The 17,750-nt window shown below is 32.4% G+C and overlaps 1 protein-coding gene and 1 pseudogene across 1 annotated transcript; both read right to left on the reverse strand.

Moving 5' to 3' along the window:
* Window positions 1–1,309: 1,309 nt before the first annotated feature.
* LOC140826732 (protein NRT1/ PTR FAMILY 5.5-like) lies at window positions 1,310–2,791 on the reverse strand (annotated as a pseudogene).
* Window positions 2,792–4,007: 1,216 nt separating this feature from the next.
* On the reverse strand, window positions 4,008–5,849 carry LOC140826208 (glycerol-3-phosphate 2-O-acyltransferase 6-like). Its single transcript, XM_073188395.1, has 2 exons — window positions 5,113–5,849; window positions 4,008–5,041 (listed from the first exon to the last, which is right to left on the reverse strand). Exons 1-2 carry the CDS (start codon window positions 5,731–5,733, stop codon window positions 4,157–4,159), a joined length of 1,506 nt encoding a protein of 501 aa, XP_073044496.1. The 5' UTR covers window positions 5,734–5,849; the 3' UTR covers window positions 4,008–4,156.
* Window positions 5,850–17,750: the final 11,901 nt, after the last annotated feature.

The following is a 17,750-nucleotide window of genomic DNA, read 5'->3' on the forward strand; positions in this document are numbered from 1 at the left end:
AACGATTGACTTTAAATACAAGAACTGGCTAAGAATTAAAACCACATCAAATTTGAATGTGATAGGATAAACGTGTTTTAATATTTTATAAATCTAGCGATGTAATAGTTTTAAGTATTTTCTTCATGTCACGCAACAATTATACCATATTTGAAGTATGATCCTTTAATATTGTTTAAAAGTCTTCTTTGTTTAATTTTTTTAACTAAAAAAATCTTACATTATTCCTAATTAATTTTTTTAAAAAAAATTGTAGAGAAACAACATTTGAACCAATAATATATAGGCTGCTGAGTTCACAATAAATCTTTACTCAATCTGCTGCTTTATTCCATGCAACTGATTCTGTGTAGTATATAAAATATGTAAAATATAAAATCAAAACAAATGTGATATATATCACGGAGTCATACTGATACATTTTAGGCAAAATTTAAAAATTAGCACTTAGCAGTACCCCTCATTAATAAAATGTGGTCAATTTTTTCTTATTAGTGAGATTTTTTATACAAAACATGTAGAATATATATAAAGTAAAAAATCAAAATTAATGTAATCCAAAAAGTATGACAATAATAATAATTATCATTATTATTATGTTTATTCTCTCAAATAATTATGCATAACTATTACTCTTTCAGACTTTCACCCATATATAACCATCTTTTTCTACAAAAATATTATATATTTATTATTATGTATATTCTCTAAAATAATTACGAATAACTATTACTTTTCACCATTATATAACCATTTTTTTACAAAAAATATGGGAAGAATTTATTAATCCATAAATTTATTGCTCTCAAAAGAAAAATCAATTTTTCTATGATTTAATAAAATACCATGAAAAGTATTTAGCAGCAGCAGTTCGAATCGTCCCCATAAGGCTCCTCTGTTGTTCCAGTTTCGATTCCTTGAACTGATATACACCACAAGACTTATAGCCATCAACCAAGCCAATGTCCAGTAATACTTATTGATAAGATCTCGTTGAAATAGGTGAACCGGATACGAGGCTCCAACGGACCAAATCAATAATTTATAGTGTTTTGGGAATTTGAGTGAAGATAATAGCTTAGGTCAACACCTGCAAAACAAGAGAGTAACTCGTGAATGGGCGTCGGAGGGATGTCCGACGTGGCCACTCCGATGCTTAAATCAGCATGCTTTTTTAGATGAACACAAGCAATATTTGGGGGAAAATATGTAAGTGTTTTTTGTTCAAAGATTTCAGGATCATTTACCTGCTATTTATAGTGGAAGAACGGGTAGTTATCTCGGCTTTCGTGCCTTCTACTAAGTCGGTTTATAATACTAGCTTCTGATGACTTCTCGAAAACTCCAAACCCAAGTTGTTCTGACAAATTAGGGTACTACCAAGAATTCCCGCACCAAGCACGGCGCCAATGAATAGGGGCAAGTATCTTCTTGTTGACACGGGGACCTGATATAAGAAGAAGGAAATCGCACTGCTGTTGAAGATCCCATCAAAGAGTCCAAGAAGAATAAATTGTGGAAACAACCAGAGCATGGTCATTGGGATTCTTTCTCTGGTTTGTTGACTAAACCATGCTTTTGAACCACTTGGAGTCTTCGTTTCTCGAATTTTATCGCTGTTATGCAGCAGATTATTGCGAGCACCATAGACATAGCAACCCCTATGAAAGGAGCAAACTTTCCTCGCCCTGATTTGGCAAGATAGTTTTCAAATTTGGCGTAGAGTTTAGTTACTTGATTCTGGGCTTGTTGGAAGAACCATAAGAGAACTATGGTGGGAATCTTGAGGCTCCACACTTTCTGATCGAGATTCTCCAACTGCTCGACGAAGAAGGTAAATCTAAGCGCTGAAACCAACGCCACATAAGATGAAAGTCATCCAGACAGGAATCATACGAACGATGACTTTTGTCTCTTCGTCTTCTGTCACCGTGCAAAGTCTCCATACCTTGTTTTCTTGTTCCTCTCCAAGTTGTGTTGGTATTACAGTGGCTGCCTTATCCAAGCATCTGCATTTATGTCAAGAACCAATCAGATGAACTTAAATTTAAAAGGGGCTAACTCATTAAGACAAGCAGGTTTCAAATGCTTTCAAGACCTTAGGCTCTTGGATCATTAATCTCATAGAGATCCTCAGGCTCTCTAGGGGGTCGATTGACTCACCAACTTTCATTTTGATGTTATATATGAAACAATTTCAAAATCTCAGCAACAAACACTCTGAAGGAATATTTTATGGGACTTCCTTGTGGCCCAAAATATGCGTAAGAACGCGAACCACTGAAAAACAGAAGATTCGGCCAGAGTACATATGGCCGGAATCCCAAATCGGATTGACCATGGTTTGATAAAACGGAATCCAAATACCATGACGGTGTTGAAGATTATAGACGCTAAAACACTGAAAAAGAAGCTCCAAAACGTGCCGTCATCGAAGTAATTGTCCCCATCCTCCACAAACTGTTCGGCTAAAAACAATAAAACATGTTAAAAGAAGTCAAATGGCCAGCCATTCCGATAGCAAACAAAGGCATTGATGTGTAGAACAGTATTTCTTGGCCATGGTTGATGCACTCAGGCTTGTATTCTTTGCAGTTGCCCATTGAATTTGCCTGCACTGGTGGCGTCGACATCTTTAAAAGTCCCAATCCCTGAATTCAATAACCATGCACAATAGCCCACACAAATATGCAAGATTTGATTCAAATATATTTAACTTACCACGCTGCCTGTAAGCAACGCTGGAGGTCAAAAGCATCCAGTAATTTCCCAATACGATGTATGATGGAATAAAATATGTGGCGCATTACGCATAAACTAATTAAGTAAAATATGTTAATCATTTTTTAATCATTTATTTATACTAGCGACTTAAGCACACCCGTTACGTGTAATATAATATTATATATTTGAAATATTATTTAATCAATTTATAGAATGAATATTAGATATTTGTAACAAAAAATCTATGTTTCTATTAAACTTAATTTCAATTAAAAAATATAATAATATTATGATAGAAAGAAGATAGGTTTTTTCACGTTGAAGAGTAGGTAAATAAGAAAGAAATTTTGGTATCCTCGTCAAACAATATTTCTAACCCTCTCAACTATTATAATATAGAATAAACACATTGATCGAATAAGTGAAGCCTCATTTCAAAAAAAAAAAAAAAGTGAAGCCTATATTTTAGTATCTCACGTTAAATCCATTCTTGATTTCAAAATATAGCTTAGCCACATACGAAGGTGTAACAGACTAGTCAAGAAATTGATGAACAAAGTTGTACAAGATATTAAAACCACAAGCAAGTTCTCTTCGTCTTCCTAGCTATAAATAAATAAACCATGAAGATCAATCCCTCTCCCTATATATAGCTACCTCTCTATCCATCATTCAATCATATACCGTCCAGTAAACTACGTAAATACTTCTCGGTTTGCCCTCTGTACCCATTGCTAATTACACGGAAGCCCACATTTGCCAGTGCTTGAGCCGCCCGCCGTGAATCCGTCGTAACAATCGATGGAGACCGGCGGAAAACTGGAATGCAGTTCGTGGAGGGAGTTTTGGGGTTTGGCCAATGGGCTTCTGCTACTCGGCCTTGCAGTAAGTTACTGAATTTTTTTATTTTGAATATATTTAATAGTTAAATTAGGTACTTACTTGTAAAATTACACACGAAGCGACGACGTTGACTTGCAAGTCTTTACGCCATGCAATAAAATTATATATACACTGCTGACTTAGCAAAATATCCTCATTGCATGTGATTGATTTTGTGAAAAGCCTTGTCCAATTAAATAAGTTTGGAGATTTGGATTAAAAAAACAGAAACTTATAAAAAAAATCGCATTTTTTCAGAAATTATTTTTCTTATTCTAATGTGAAATATAAAAGAAAAATTAATTATTTGATATTGTTAAAATTGAGACTCGAACATATCTCAACTATAGTTCAAAAAGAAAAAATGTCCAAATTCATGTATTTATATATAAAAAAATATTTTAAAAGCGTCCCTTCGTTTAAATTGTGTATGCAGCGTATGTGCTCGAGATGCTATTACTATAAGCTTCATCATTTAATTACAACATATAATTCTTCGATTATGTGCACGAATAATACAAAACCATGAGCAAACCCCGTTGATACAAATTTACTTCTTTTCTTCGCTATCTTTTTCGTTGCTCGAATAGACACGACCGTCGGTTCCAGCCATCATCAAATACTTATCCTTTCTCGTCAGATTCGTACATTCGAATCCAAGGGTACCCGCCAAAATCTTCTGAATATAATTAGCAATCTCGATCGACGACTTCCCCCCGCTAGCCGTGAGCTCCGTCGGCAGCTGATTCAAGAAAGTAACCTCGTACGTCGGCCTCGGATTCATGAAAACAAAATACGGGTCCAACAACTTGTGCCCACGAGTCGTGGTCCCATAAAATACGCTTGGTTTAGTGTCGATCGCCACAGGCACGATTCTATCACTCAGTTCAGCAAAAAGCGCACTAAACCTCAACAAGAAACCCTCCCTACAAGTAGTCCCCTCGGGACATATAACTAAATCCCCTTCTTCGAGTAAGCACTTTATATTTTGTGCATCCTTTTCTCTCTCTCTTGTTAAAGCAATGGCTTTGATAGGAGAAATTAACTCCGAGTACTTACTTATACTATATGTAACGCAACTTATTTTGCGGCCAAGCGCCACCGCCAAGATAATCGGGTCGAGAACTGTCCGGTGGTTGCAGACAAAGAGGACGCCACCTTGGCCAGGCCGAGGCGGGGGCGGAGGAGTGCCTTTTATGACTAGCTTGATTCCGAGTATCTTGTAGGTGTAACGCACGATTCTTTCGGGTAAAGGGATGTTGAAAAAGATTCTGATCAAGGATAAAACGATTCCGATTGGCATCCATAAAAAAGTAACCAATGCCACAAGGGGTGTTGGCCTTTGTACTAAACGGCCCTCGTGGAATATGATCGGGCGCAGAAGGTTGTTTCTTGGGATTGGTGTGATGCTTGTTTTTGGTACTATGTATCCCTCCTGTAATAAAATTAAGGATCTAGTTCAATATAAAGTTTAACTAGCCAAGAAAAGGAAACATTGAACAATACCTTGCATATGGACATGAATTCATGATCAGACTCTCTATCACCAAGCCCTATATCAGGAACATTTGTGCCAAATTCTCTCAATATTGCCATCCTCTTATGTTCACCAACAAGCACGCCTGGTTTCTTAACAAACCCCGTAGCCCGTCCCGAGTTCGTCAGTTCTAACTCCGTCCCGAAAACCTTATCCACACCCAACTGATTCTTCACAAAATGCTCAACCATAATCCTTGGATTTGCTGTCACTATATATCTCTTCCCACACGATTTGAACAATTCCCATGTCACCGGATGCACGTCTTCTGCATAGAATTTAGGAAGCACAGACCTAGAAACGAGCTCGATTTCACGAACTTTGAGCCCGGCCATGGCTATGAAGATTAAACTTTTGATTGCCAATGTTTCGGAGACGAATACGTAGATAAGGTACACGAACGGTGCGGACCCTAGAAGGAGCAAGGCACGTAAAAGGCTACCGGCCTCAAAAGCAACGAGCATAAAGTAAGGAAACGAATTCCTGGACACCAAGAGAGTGCCATCTAGGTCGGCAGCCACTGTTTGATTCGATCGCCCCTCGATGTTACATTCCGATATCAACTTGAAACCCCGATTACTAGCTCCCATAATTGTCTTTAGCTAGAAGAAATGTTCGAGAGAGATGATATTTTGTATCTTAATGTGAGATATTTATGTAACAAGAAGTGGAGAGGAGAAATTACAAGATTTTTAATTTTGCTCATTTGATTGACGCCAAAGAATTTATAATCTACTTGATAGCGAAAATATATATTATTTTACCCCTTTCCGTAATATACAAGTTTCAAAGAATTAGGTGCCCGTTTCAACTACCAAAATTAGGCGTTAAATATTCGACCAAATAATGCTTTTCAAGAAACACAAAGTTTAAGTAGTGAAATATATATGTGGTTGAGGTTAGGAAAGATTTTAATTAATTATCATCATATATGGTGGCCGATTTACATTTTGGTCTGACCTACTTAGACGGCTCCTTTCTCAGCCACATTTTGACGTTTGATTTTTGTTGAGTCCTACCCTTTGCATAAATACATCCCTACCACGTGTTAAATCGTTGTGGATCGAATCAAATTTGACACTAATTTTGAATGGGATTGGGTTACAAATAACTTAAATCGATCTCAATTCAGTTCCGATCTTGTTCAATCCAGATCAGTTTGGTTATGTTTTTGAATTGAATTATACTCTCAATTTAGAAATCCACCCTGATCGATATAATCCGGTATCCTATAAGTCATGTCGATCGGTCCCTACAATCCAGAACCGATTTAATCTTTTGGAATCAATCTGATCCGGTCCGGCAACATCCCTTATATGTATGTTATACATTATACTGTGTGTGCGTGACGTGAGAAAGGGTCCGTGTTCAATTTATTTACCTATTAAACATGTCAATGTTGAATCTAATCAAACATTGTATTGGATAATAAGTAGCACATATGTTGTTGGTAGTGTTGGCCCAATTGATTTGAAACATTGGAAATGCCCATATAAATGGGCCGATTATTATTTTAAAGGTGAGAGGCCCAAGCAAATCTTACTAATACAGAATGTCTCAAAACCTTGGAAGCAATAGAAAAACAAACAATTTTTTCTCACTCAGAGGCCAAAATATGGGAGATAATGAAATCCTTGATTATGAGTCTCATTAATTTTTCACCTTATGAGATATTGTTTTTATTTAATTTAACTTGGATAATAAGTAATATATCAATAATTTAAGTTGAAATTATTTTCCACATATATCCTTGTCATGTAATTTTTTTTACAAATATACCCATTTGATGTCTTTTGATTTATACATACGATTACACGAAGGGTTCAAAATAGATTTCATATAAGGGAAAGTGGTTTTCTCCCCCTCATTAGTTCTGCAAGAACAACTCCAAAGCTATAGACATTGCTTTTGTCGGTTAACTCACCTGTGTGGAAGTAAGTACTCAGGGTCCAAGTATCCCAAGGTCCTTGTACTAGAGTGCTCACTTGTGTTTGATTGATTGTAAGTAATCTTGAACCCCCGAAATCTGATATTTTTGCGTTTAGTATTCTTCTAGGAGTATATTTGGCGACTTTACGTCTCTGTGGATTACCGGCATTGCTGTTGAAGAATGAAGATAGGACAATGCACCAGCAGATTCAATGGCAATTCTGAAACGATTTTCCCATGAGAACCAAGGCATCCCCCGTTGTAATGGATATGATGAAACGATGTCCCATTTGTTATACATGTTCGTGCACTAATGAAGGGACATCGGTCTCAAAACCACCACCCAAAAGTTTTACTACGTTTGGGCCTGTGGCGGAGGCCCAAAAGTGCTCCCTTAAGTGCACCCGCGTGTGCAAGCACAATTGTACATGTCATTTTAAATACGTTATGTAAACCCTACTCAAATCAATCTCTTCATCTAAATCAAATTTTTATGTGCAACTGTAATCTTAAATTCCATCAACCATGCATATATAAAAACTATTTATCTATCAAAAAATACAAATTAATTTATAAATCCATAAAACTCCAATTTTCAGTCGTATAATTTATTACTATATATATATATATATATATATATATATATATATATATATAAAGATCCAATTTTGAATCATAGGAAAGAAACCATGCACATATTAATTAATATGTTTAAACTATTGAAATTTTAATTTTATTTATAAAGTATCTCTTATTTGGGTTATCCATGAAAAAGTACTACTTTTTATGCTAAGAGTATTATTTTTTATTGTGAATATCTATATGATTGACCCGTCTCACATATTAAAATCCGTGAAACGTCTCACATGAGACCCACTCTATTACCTAATGGGAATGCAGCATAAGTCATATGAAATATAATATAATTTGCCCTTTATTTAAATATATTTCCAATGGGGTATATTACTTGATGGTTATATTCTCTTTAGATTATGAAATATAATATAATTGTTTCATATAAGTTAAATTTAGTTCCGATTTTTATTTCTTAAGCCAGAACCTTACCATAAGTCATCGATTCTGATTCAAGTCCTATTTTTGTAAACTTCGATTTTTGGTTGATATATATTATTTGTTTTCCCTCACGATTGAAAGAGGAACATGGTCAGATCTACCTTCAACCCCATATTCCAGGGACAAAGGTGATATAAAATATGAAAACATATCCCACCATCGAACGAAGCAAGAAAAGGACAACGCTACTCCAAGGGAGGAAGTTCGATCCCACCTTTATTTTTTTTGGGTAGCAATAGAAGTAGGGTGAATGGCACCGGTTTCCTTATATGACTACTATTTCACATGCTTTTGCACCAACAAAATTTATGGCTTCTCAACTTTAGTAGTCCAACTTAAAATGGTATTTAAATAAGTTGAACTTTTTAAATTGCATTTATTTAAAAAATTATAAGTGTTTTGGTGTTTGAATAAATGTTGAAATGTGCTTTTGTTTTTATTTTTAAATATAGAGTTGAGTTAAACGTGGATGGGTGAGAGAAGTAATGAGATTGATGACCTTCTGGGAAGTTATTGTGCGTCAAGCTGTTGACGTTGTGCCGTTTGATCTGGTTGGCTTGGTGGACTTTAAAAGAGTGACGTCAGATCTTAACTGGTAATACTTTCTCTATCGAGGACAAAGCCGACGATAAAGAAATGGTAAGACCGTTTTCTAACAGATATTAGGGCACCCACATTGGTTGGTTAATGGGTGTTATAACACCCATTAATTTTCGCCCACCAATGTCCCAATCAATTCGAGAAGATCTTGTAACTTCGTCTAGTGGGGTGACTTTTTTTGTCTAGGGGTCTTTCATGGTGCATGAATAGGCTCCAACCCCATTGGCGAGACAACGAATTTTGGAGGCAAATTTTTTTTATTGTGCGTGATCAAATTATGAGGTACTATTTTGAATCACATTGCGGGATATATGAATTTTTTTCATGGGATTGGAAACCATAAAAATGAGTAGGATATGTTTTAATCAAGTTTTTAACTTACAAGAAATGCTACAATCAAATTTCAAACTGTAAAATCTTAAGCGAGTTTAATACACGAAATTAAAAATGAAAAATGTTTTAGGTTTAAAAATATACAAAATGTCAAGATCAAGTTTCAGAGTTTAAAATTTTAAGCGAGTTTAATACGAAATTAAGCATGAAAATGTTTTTAGTTTTTGTTATGTTTTAATTATATTAAATCAATCAGTAGATTAAATAACATATAAACATGTCAATTTTATAAATAAATGCCTAATATTTCAAGTTATTTTATTGAGATAAGCCTTCCCCATTTCTCACTCGGAAGAAGTGGAAATCATTGAGGTTCAAGTCCACAAACTTTGAGGTTTAGGATTTGTTGGGCAGCTGTCTTTTTTGTCTCAGGAAGGCACGTGACATGCACGAGGGTCCCTCCCCTCCTTCGTATGTCTGTCTGTCTTTATTGTTGTCATCCAAGTCCCGTACCCAACTCATTATATCTACTACGTATAGTTTCATTACAAGTCACTAATCAAAATAAATGCTTGTCCATTCTTCAATAAAAAAATTCAATATCTATAATCATTTAAAACGTTGACATATATATTTTTTTTTAAAAAAAACATATATTATACAAAACATTCTGTTTTATATAAAATAATGAATGAAATAATAGAATGTTTGTAATCTATTTCAATTTCAATCATCTAAAGATGATGAGAGAAACAAACTTCTATTTTATTTTACAAAAACAAAAAGAAAAAGTACCATTATATCCATCGTTTTGGAGCATTGATTACCCTTACTAAGAAAACCAACCTCGCGAGTTTGGATTTGTAGATGCTTTCGCGTCAAGCATTCGACTGTCTGTTGATACCGATGTCAATGTCTGCAAGTTGGTCTAATTATTGTTTACAAAGAGGGGATCCGAATAAGATCTTTGAGTTGTCTTGTAATTGGCAGAAACTTGTGTGAGACGGTCTCACGGGTCGTATTTTGTGAGACGGATCTTTATTTGGATAATCCATGGAAAAGTATTACTTTTTATGCTAAGAGTATTACTTTTTATTGTGAATATGGGTAGGGTTGACCCGTCTCACATGAGACCTACTTCTTGTAATTTATATATTTTTTTAATTATATCGTGATTATCGATTATAATAATCTTTCTAAGGTAAAATTCTGGTTCTTACCTCCACTAGATAAGTAATTATTGATATATATTAATATATCGATGCATACGATGCGTGCTTGTGCAATGATTTTTATAATTGATTAGATTTATATTTGAATGAGGATCAAAATGTAATTATAAAAAATAGAGAGAGACTACACTATCATTTTGATATATAAATTAAAAACAAATAGAAAAAAAAAAAAGACGAATAGAGCATGCAACTTAATACTTAGAAAATAAAATTTCTATCTACTGAACTATATTAACTTAAATCAAAGTTTTTAACACTTGATAATATATATATATATATATATATATATATATATATATATATATATATATATATATTATCAAAAATTATTTATTTTAAATGTTTCAAATTAATAATATAAATAGATATATGTAAAAGGTTGGGTGGGCCATTACAGCTATGCAAGCAGTGAAACAGAAGAGCGTTTGGGCTGAATGTTACAGTATTAGGGAGCATTGAATCCAAGCCTTGATGGGCCCATGTTTCTTATCTGGTTATTTGGCTTTAATTTTTTTGGTCCAAAGGCCCCGAACTTCCAACCTAGACTATATGGTTGCCATATGCTGAAGAACGAGAGAACTTGTAAACACCACTCATTCTTTGGCTTCAAAATTAGCTTCTCTTTCAATCAATCAAGCATCTTCTAATTGTCTAGGACCACTTGATAAATTCTCAATCATCGATTTAATTAAAATCCGTTCAATTATTTAAATAAAAAAACGATAGATAAAGACAGGCAAGAATCCATCATTTCAAATCTCTCGCGACTCTTTCAGCTACATCGGTTGCCGAGACGCAATGCCTTCAGGAGGTAAAATGGGAATTTTTGCAGGAAAAATGCGTGAAAAAATCTCAAAATTTGATGTGGTAGGAGTGCCGATAACCGAAAATTAGGGAAATTTATATAAGTTTCAAGCATGCATGCATAATGAACAATATGAATGTGGTATAAGGTGGAGAGTGAATGAAATGATTGATAAGAAATGAATGTGGGTGTGTTGTGAGTATGATTGATGAAGCAGTATAGCTGGATTCATTGGCATCTTAGCCATCTATCAATTAATGGTGGTTCCACCACGAAGACACAAAATTCCCTCATATTTAAGTGTGTCGATGTTATGTACTATACATTCACCATAATTTTTTTTGTGAATTTTATGTGTTGTATACATTAATTTATAGAATTTTGATATGTTCGAGTTCGAAAATGGCTTGCAAAAGAAATCTTCTTTAAGGGTTAAAATAAAATATGTAGATTCTAATATGTGATATTTTAAAAACTGTGGAAAAATTCGTAAAATTCCCCTACACTGCATTTTGCACAATCACAAAAACTCAGGTGAAATGGTTTTACAGATCAATTTTGTGAAACGAATATTCTCTATGAGTCACCCACGAAAAAATAGTATTTTTATGTCAAATATATTAATTTTTATTGTAAATATGGACATGATTAATTCGTCTTACAAATAAATATTCGTGAGACCTTCTTATGAAAGACATGCTCTTTCTCAATTGCTAATTAAAGAAGATTCCAAAGGACAATTTAAAAAAATAAATATTCCTCGTTAATTAATAAATGGGCAAAATATTACTAAATAGACCACTAAATGTACTTTTCGTACTAATTTTTTTAATAAAAAAATTAGAAAATATCATTTATTTCTTATGTAGATTTTATCCATCAGAAAGTATACTTTTCAAGTATAATATATGAAAAGAAAATATTATATCATTCCTTAAACTTTAGTTGAGTTTTTACATAAAATTTTTTTCCGTTGAAATTTATGACCCTATATTCGAGGTGTGAGATTTAAAAAAATGTATTAGTTGGCCATTTGAATTGACAGAATCGGTGGTTCCGACCGATATTGAATGCTTTTCTGCAACCGTGGTCGATGAAGACTTGAGATTTGTGGTTTTTCTTGATTTGTAAATCTATTTCTGCGCAAATTCTTGAAATATTTAAGTGTTTGATTTGTACCCCTAAAATTCAATGAGAAAGGGATGGTCTCCTACTGAATTCATTGATGTGCAATAGACATACATTTAATACATTAGTTTCTTGAAATTTTGGGATGCTACTTAAATTCCAGTAGTACAAGTGGTGGAAATTAATAAAAATGATTCTGGTGAAGGTTTAAGGATAATATGGATTGAGGTTTGTGGCTCTACTTAATATATTTGTCTCGAATGATTTTTTTCGAAAACGAGGGCTTGAAAACACGAACAATCGGGAACAATTAGTTACGACGAGCCGGTCGACTGTCGGAAAATTATGTAGTCGTCGTCTTTTAAAATGTTTTATTATACGGCTATCACGAAATGATCTTCGTGAATATTATTGGTATAAGCAGTTCAAGATCGAGTGTATTGTTTTCACTTATATTGCATGCAATCTTTTGTGTGTGTAAATTGAGATTCAGTTAATATGCGATGGAAAATTTAAAAAAAATCAACGACCATAAATTATATATATTAAACATGTATTAGTTTGTCTGATTATTTAATATAAGCTGGCAAATGTAAATCCTTTAATTGTTAGATGGATAGGAATCCATGCACGTCAGTTTCCACAAGTTGGAGAGAAGCAATAGAGTCAAAGAGTTCAGGGTTATAAATAATTAATTAATTGTGTGCAGAATTGGCATCATAAGACAAATATATATTATTTAATTATAATTATTTCTGGGGTTAGGTTAATCTTTAGATTATGATAAATTTGTATTGAAAATACTTGTAGTTCTTTTATTATAATTTATAAAACTATTGTGTGGATAATGTGTTGTTTCAAAAAAATGATGATATAGTTTTTTTTTTGTAAGATTAGAGTAGTATTGTTTCAAAAAAAAAAAAATCGGGTTTTTAGTGAGATAAATGTGCTATTGTCATTTTAAAAAAAAATATCATACCAAGTCTAGCTTAGTTCGTATTAAAGGTAGATTCTTCATATAATATTAAAGATATCATGATATCTCATTTCATGGTGTTATAGTTTATACACACAAACACGCGCGCGCGCGCGCGCACACACACACACACATATATATATGATGTATATATATATATATAAGATTGTTAGACTTAAAAATTACATGAAAATTCGAATGAATATTTATGTTCTGAAATATTTCATTTATTTTTCAATCATTAGTTCAGCTAATTTAAAAAAATTTGTATGAAGACAAGCATCCAATGGGACCTCGTCTTATATATTATAGGCAAAAATCTCCAATTTCTTAGACTTCTTTGGACCCGGCAATCAATTATTAAGATTCTAAAGGGTACCTTAAAGAAAATAAAAAAAAGAATAAAAATAAAGTGGCATATTAAGTCCAACTAGAGGTTTAGCCCTTCACTTTTATTTTAATAATATAATATAGTAATATTAATACTTAATAATTATTATTATACATTTATTTACTAATTAATCTCATGACGTATCCAAACCATGCTTTGCATTATGTTATGTTTCGTTATAATTCCATTTTATTTAAATTAATCCTCTTTTTCAAGATATGAAAGCCCACATTGCACCTTTCAATATGTAAGGGGAATTTTTACAATTTTATTTTGTAACTTGCATTTAATTTTTTGTGTTCAATTCTCAGATTAGTCTATAAACTTGCAAATTTTTTTAAACCGATTTTAACTATTTTTCATGAGAGTGCTGATATTGTATCAGAAAACGATGATATGGTACCAAAAAACGATGACATAATACTAAAATGTTCTAATGTGTTTGATGTAACGTATCATATTACATGCTAAGCAGTAAAAAAACATTAAATATTTTTATCACACCATGGGACAATTTTTTTAAATTACTCCAATTATTTAATCTTTCTTGCAAATAAGATTTTCATCAATCTGCTTGTTAGTTCATTAAATAATTAATCTCCAAAATAATGTGGACTTAGGTGTCTCATGTGAAATGCTTGTCGCATCAAGTCAACAAATATAAGCTTATTTAGGCTAAAATAATTATTTTATCCACATAAATGAATGTGTAAATTAAAGCTAGAATAATGTGTGGGAAATATCATCTTTGTCACCCAATTATTAGATTCAATCAATCACCAAGTTCTAATTTTATTATTATCCTTTTACTATACATATTTATGGAGTCGTCTCTCAAATTTATGATCTAATTTTGGCTAAAAAAATGTTTTTAGCAACTTATAAGTAATACAATGGATTGAAATTTTGGTTTAATACATTTATTCTCTCAATTAGATGTGAACTTTAATTAATATTCTCATGTAAATGAATGTAGCTAGTTGCTTGTTACTCGTTCGTGATTCAATAATTTATTTATGTGGTTTACAACTTTTGAAGAATATATTCTCAGGAATTCTATATTGGGTTTCGTAACAACGAATAATCATCGTATGAATTATGACCATTTATCAGTTGATGATACTTGAAATCTTCGATAATGGAAAATGAATCATGCAGCGATGACTGACGAGTTGAGACAAGTATTAAACAATTTTTTAAAAAATAATTTATGTCGTTCTAGTGCTTCGTTTGAGACAATCATATCCCAAGATACAATTCTTTCTTGAAATAATAGTACGGTAAATCGTGATAACAATAACTCGAAAATATAATAAACTTTCTGTGTAGAAAGAAGAAGAATGAACGATATGAGTGCATAATTTCTGATGCAAAAGTTGTCTTTGATCGAGTTTTTATATCCTATTTAATTTTTTCAGTCTGAAAGGATATGTTGATTTATCAAAGTGAATGTCTCTTGATTCATAAAACTGAATTTAAACATCACTGGACACCGATCCAATGAAAAAATATCAAAAAAACTCGAAAAAACATCTAACTCTTCGTGAAAACAGAGCAACAGTCGCAGAGAAACAATTTTGGAGTGTCCTCGTTCTCTACAGCCTCGTCCAGGAAAATCTGGACATAAGATCAGCAGGGCAGGGGCGCCTCGTTTGGGTGTTCCTACGTTACCTAGAAAATCTAAGCAGCACTTGGCCAGTGCACAATTTTTTCTCCTTTTATATTTTTTTGAGTCTTTCTAGCATTCATTGCTTAATTTCAATTCATTAAGCTAAACAAATTCCAACACCATTTACAAAAAATAACGAGTAATTAGCTGTATAGTAGATTTATATTTAAAACAATAAATTATTATTTTTATTTTAGTTATTTTTAATAGTTGTAATAGTAGTATTTGTCGTTGTAATAAGTTGAATTTTATTTGTATATATTATTGTTGTTATTATATTCTGAGATATACATATTTGAAGTATATTTATAAAAAATTTTACAAGTATTTTGGGGACCTTCGGATGCTATTCAGTTTTTTAACATATAATTCAACATTTTTAATTGATATAATGGGAAGAATATTTTTCTTTCAAATAATTAACGTGGCTTATTTGAGATTATGATTATTATTCACAATAGTGAAAATGATATAAATATATATATATATATAATATTCAAAAAAATCGTGTCATGCAATTTCGACAGAGCTACTCATCCACTCGGGGATCCACACAGTTTCAGCATTTAAGTTTAAGCGTCAATGCCATGCTCCAACTGTTGTTGAATATGTAATAACATGGAACAAAAACGACATTCCTCATCGATGAATACGTATAATTAAATATTTATCGGTTGCCAAAAATCATATGTTTATAGCTAATAGTAATTGTGTAACTTCAATCTCTTTAAATTATACAACAACATAACATCATGTATCGATTGTTTTCCTAAAATTAACAATTATTACATCTTAATATAATGAAAAGTCAACCTAATACAATACAGTACAATGACAAATAACGTATAAAGCTGGATATGGACATGAATACAATGAGGTGCAAGTTTGAACAATTACATGTCAAAATGAACTAGTACTGATGATGGCAACATGAACAACAACGGCGGCATCCGAAGCGATAACCTCAAATAAATACATAAATGTGATTCGCGGCGAATGAGTCAGTATCCACTATTATACCCTCTCAATCAAGAAGGGAAAATAAATTTTTCGTCTATTAAATTTTCATATTTTGGATTTTGGTCTACAAAGTTTTCAAAATTTGATGTTGGTACATTAAATTTTATATTTTTGACTTTCGATATTAATTTGTCAGAGTGCTGACATGACACCAAAAAATACATCAATGTGACATAAAAATGTTGATGTTTTGTCGATTTGTGCAATATCACGTCATCAACCAAAACAGCCATAAATTAAAAATTAATCTACCAAACCAAACTTTGAAAACATAATATACCAAAACTCAAAATTAAATAAGTTAATTAGACAAAAAAAATTAATTTCCAATATAGACTGTGATATATGAGTCATCATTGTATTCATTGGTGAACTTATATTACGTCCTTTTAAATTTCTTAATTAAGTTATTGATTTTTGGTACTCGTGTTTGTTGAGTTGACAAATTCCCTCTCTCAAGAAATATTGTGGTGCTTCAAATGCTATATATATTCAACAAGTCGAGTAAAGTATCTCAACTCAAATTGGATTCAAACTACTGTTACAAGAAAATATATTTCAAAGATCACAATCAAAGTATGAATGGATTTATTCCTACAGTCGAACTTTATTAATGGTAGCAACTAGCTAGCAATTTTTCGGCTTGACGTTTACACTTTCATCAAAAAATATTTATTTTGATAATATATACAATTTAATTATTATTAAAAAATAGAGATTGAAACGTTATATAATTAGACTTGACAGTGGTGCCAAAATTATTCGGACCATATAGGAATGTCCATTTCATTCGAGGGGTCGAAATCCACCACTGCTTGACTAACTTATCCCATTTCACTTTATCCGACAAGTCCTTTTTTCACCAATAATCCAACTGTAAGCACGCTTCTTTGTTTGCCAAGCAAGTCCACGATAAATGCTTGAAAATAACTCTTTAGCTCCCAAATTTTGAACTTCATATTTATCTAACACGTAAAATTACCAAAATCATCTTATAAGTTGGTTTACTATGGACTTCGGTCTTTTAATTAGTCAAAATTCGTTCTTAGTCGAAAAAAAAAAAATTTATTGGAGTGCTAACAAGGTGTTACTGGAATTAGATAAAATTTTAACTATTTAAAAACTAAAACTAAATTTCAAATACTGCTTTGTTTAGTGACGTCCCCTCTACCATTTTTGAAAAAACTTTTCCGATATTAAATATTTTATATGTTTATCTTAATTTTTGCACTATATTAACTTGACATTCACGACAAGTCTCTCGCTGCAAAAATATATTCCTTTTTTCAACAAGATTTAAATTAAATATAAAGTCGGAGAATAATATAAGAATAAGTTATGGGATTAATGGGGTCTCATTCCAACCATTAATTCATACACCTACTGTAATAAGGACACTGTACATTGAACCAATCATTGCTGGATAACAAATGTGCCTTAATTGCTT

This window comes from Primulina eburnea, chromosome 3 (genome assembly GCF_022965805.1).
Source record: "Primulina eburnea isolate SZY01 chromosome 3, ASM2296580v1, whole genome shotgun sequence".
Classification (NCBI taxonomy): domain Eukaryota; kingdom Viridiplantae; phylum Streptophyta; class Magnoliopsida; order Lamiales; family Gesneriaceae; genus Primulina; species Primulina eburnea.

Coding starts and splice junctions, on each gene's coding strand:
- LOC140826208 (XM_073188395.1), bottom strand. CDS start 5,733: ATGGGAGCTAGTAATCGGGGTTTCAAGTTGATATCGGAATGTAACATC. Junction 5,042..5,112: donor AATTCATGTCCATATGCAAG/GTATTGTTCAAT, acceptor ATTTTATTACAG/GAGGGATACATAGTACCAAA.